Source organism: Bison bison, unplaced genomic scaffold (genome assembly GCF_000754665.1).
Source record: "Bison bison bison isolate TAMUID 2011002044 unplaced genomic scaffold, Bison_UMD1.0 scf7180017847955, whole genome shotgun sequence".
NCBI classification, from domain to species: domain Eukaryota; kingdom Metazoa; phylum Chordata; class Mammalia; order Artiodactyla; family Bovidae; genus Bison; species Bison bison.
The window spans coordinates 7145-7919 of NW_011478528.1; the positions used below are offsets into that span (position 1 = coordinate 7145).

The 775-nt window shown below is 54.6% G+C and overlaps 1 protein-coding gene across 1 annotated transcript in view; it reads right to left on the reverse strand.

The window, feature by feature from the left end:
- Window positions 1-775, reverse strand: part of LOC104991739 (serpin A3-3-like) — a gene marked incomplete at its 5' end in the record, with an annotated part of 5700 nt that overhangs the window by 2667 nt on the left and 2258 nt on the right. The window contains one exon of the mRNA XM_010844333.1: window positions 597-775. Coding sequence (XP_010842635.1) covers window positions 597-775 — 179 coding nt within the window. The remainder of the gene's footprint in view (window positions 1-596) is intronic.

Sequence of the window (775 nt, forward strand, 5' to 3'; positions counted from 1 at the left end):
CTCCCCATTTGTCCCCTCTCAACCTAATAAAGTATTTATATTTATTTCCAGTCTGTCTTCCACAATTATAGAGTGCCATGAGGACAGAGAATTTAGCGTTTTATTTGCTGACCTACCACAGGGTCTAAGTCAGTCCCTGAGGCGTAGCATGTCCTCAGTTAACCTATTCAACCAGTGCTGACTGGGTGAGTGGATAAACGAGTGACTACAATGGAAAGACAGCGCCAGTGTGGTCCTCAGAGCCCATCACACCCGGGCCCTCACCCGATTCTATTCGATCCTTCTACCTTCAAGAGGAGAAGTCAGGGGAGAAGCTCGTGAGTACTGAGGGTCATGTGGAGTTCTCATGACTCAGCCCTTGTTAATGGGAGCCAAACCTTCAGCTCCCGCCCTCTCAGATGTCATCAATTTACAGAAGGATTTAAGCACTGAGCCAGGCAGGCAGCAAAGGGCAAGGTCATCGTGGTGGGCTCTCCCATCCTGCCCCTGCCCTGCACATTCCTGAGGCCCTATTGCTGGGGGTCAGGAGTCCAGGGAGAGGGGGAAGGACCAAGAAGGCAGCTGAACCCACAGCTCTGGGTCCTGGGGACAGTCACCTGGGCTGCAGGGACTTTCGCCACCTCGTCAGCGTCTCCGGGGTCAGCTTGGCTTCCAGGTCCCGCATTTTGCCCTCGTCGGGGAGGATGAAGAGGGCGCTGTCGTTGCTGGTATAGGTGAGCTCCACCAGCGTGCAGCCCAGCTCCTCATCCCGGAAGTAAGGGGTTTCCAGGTCAAG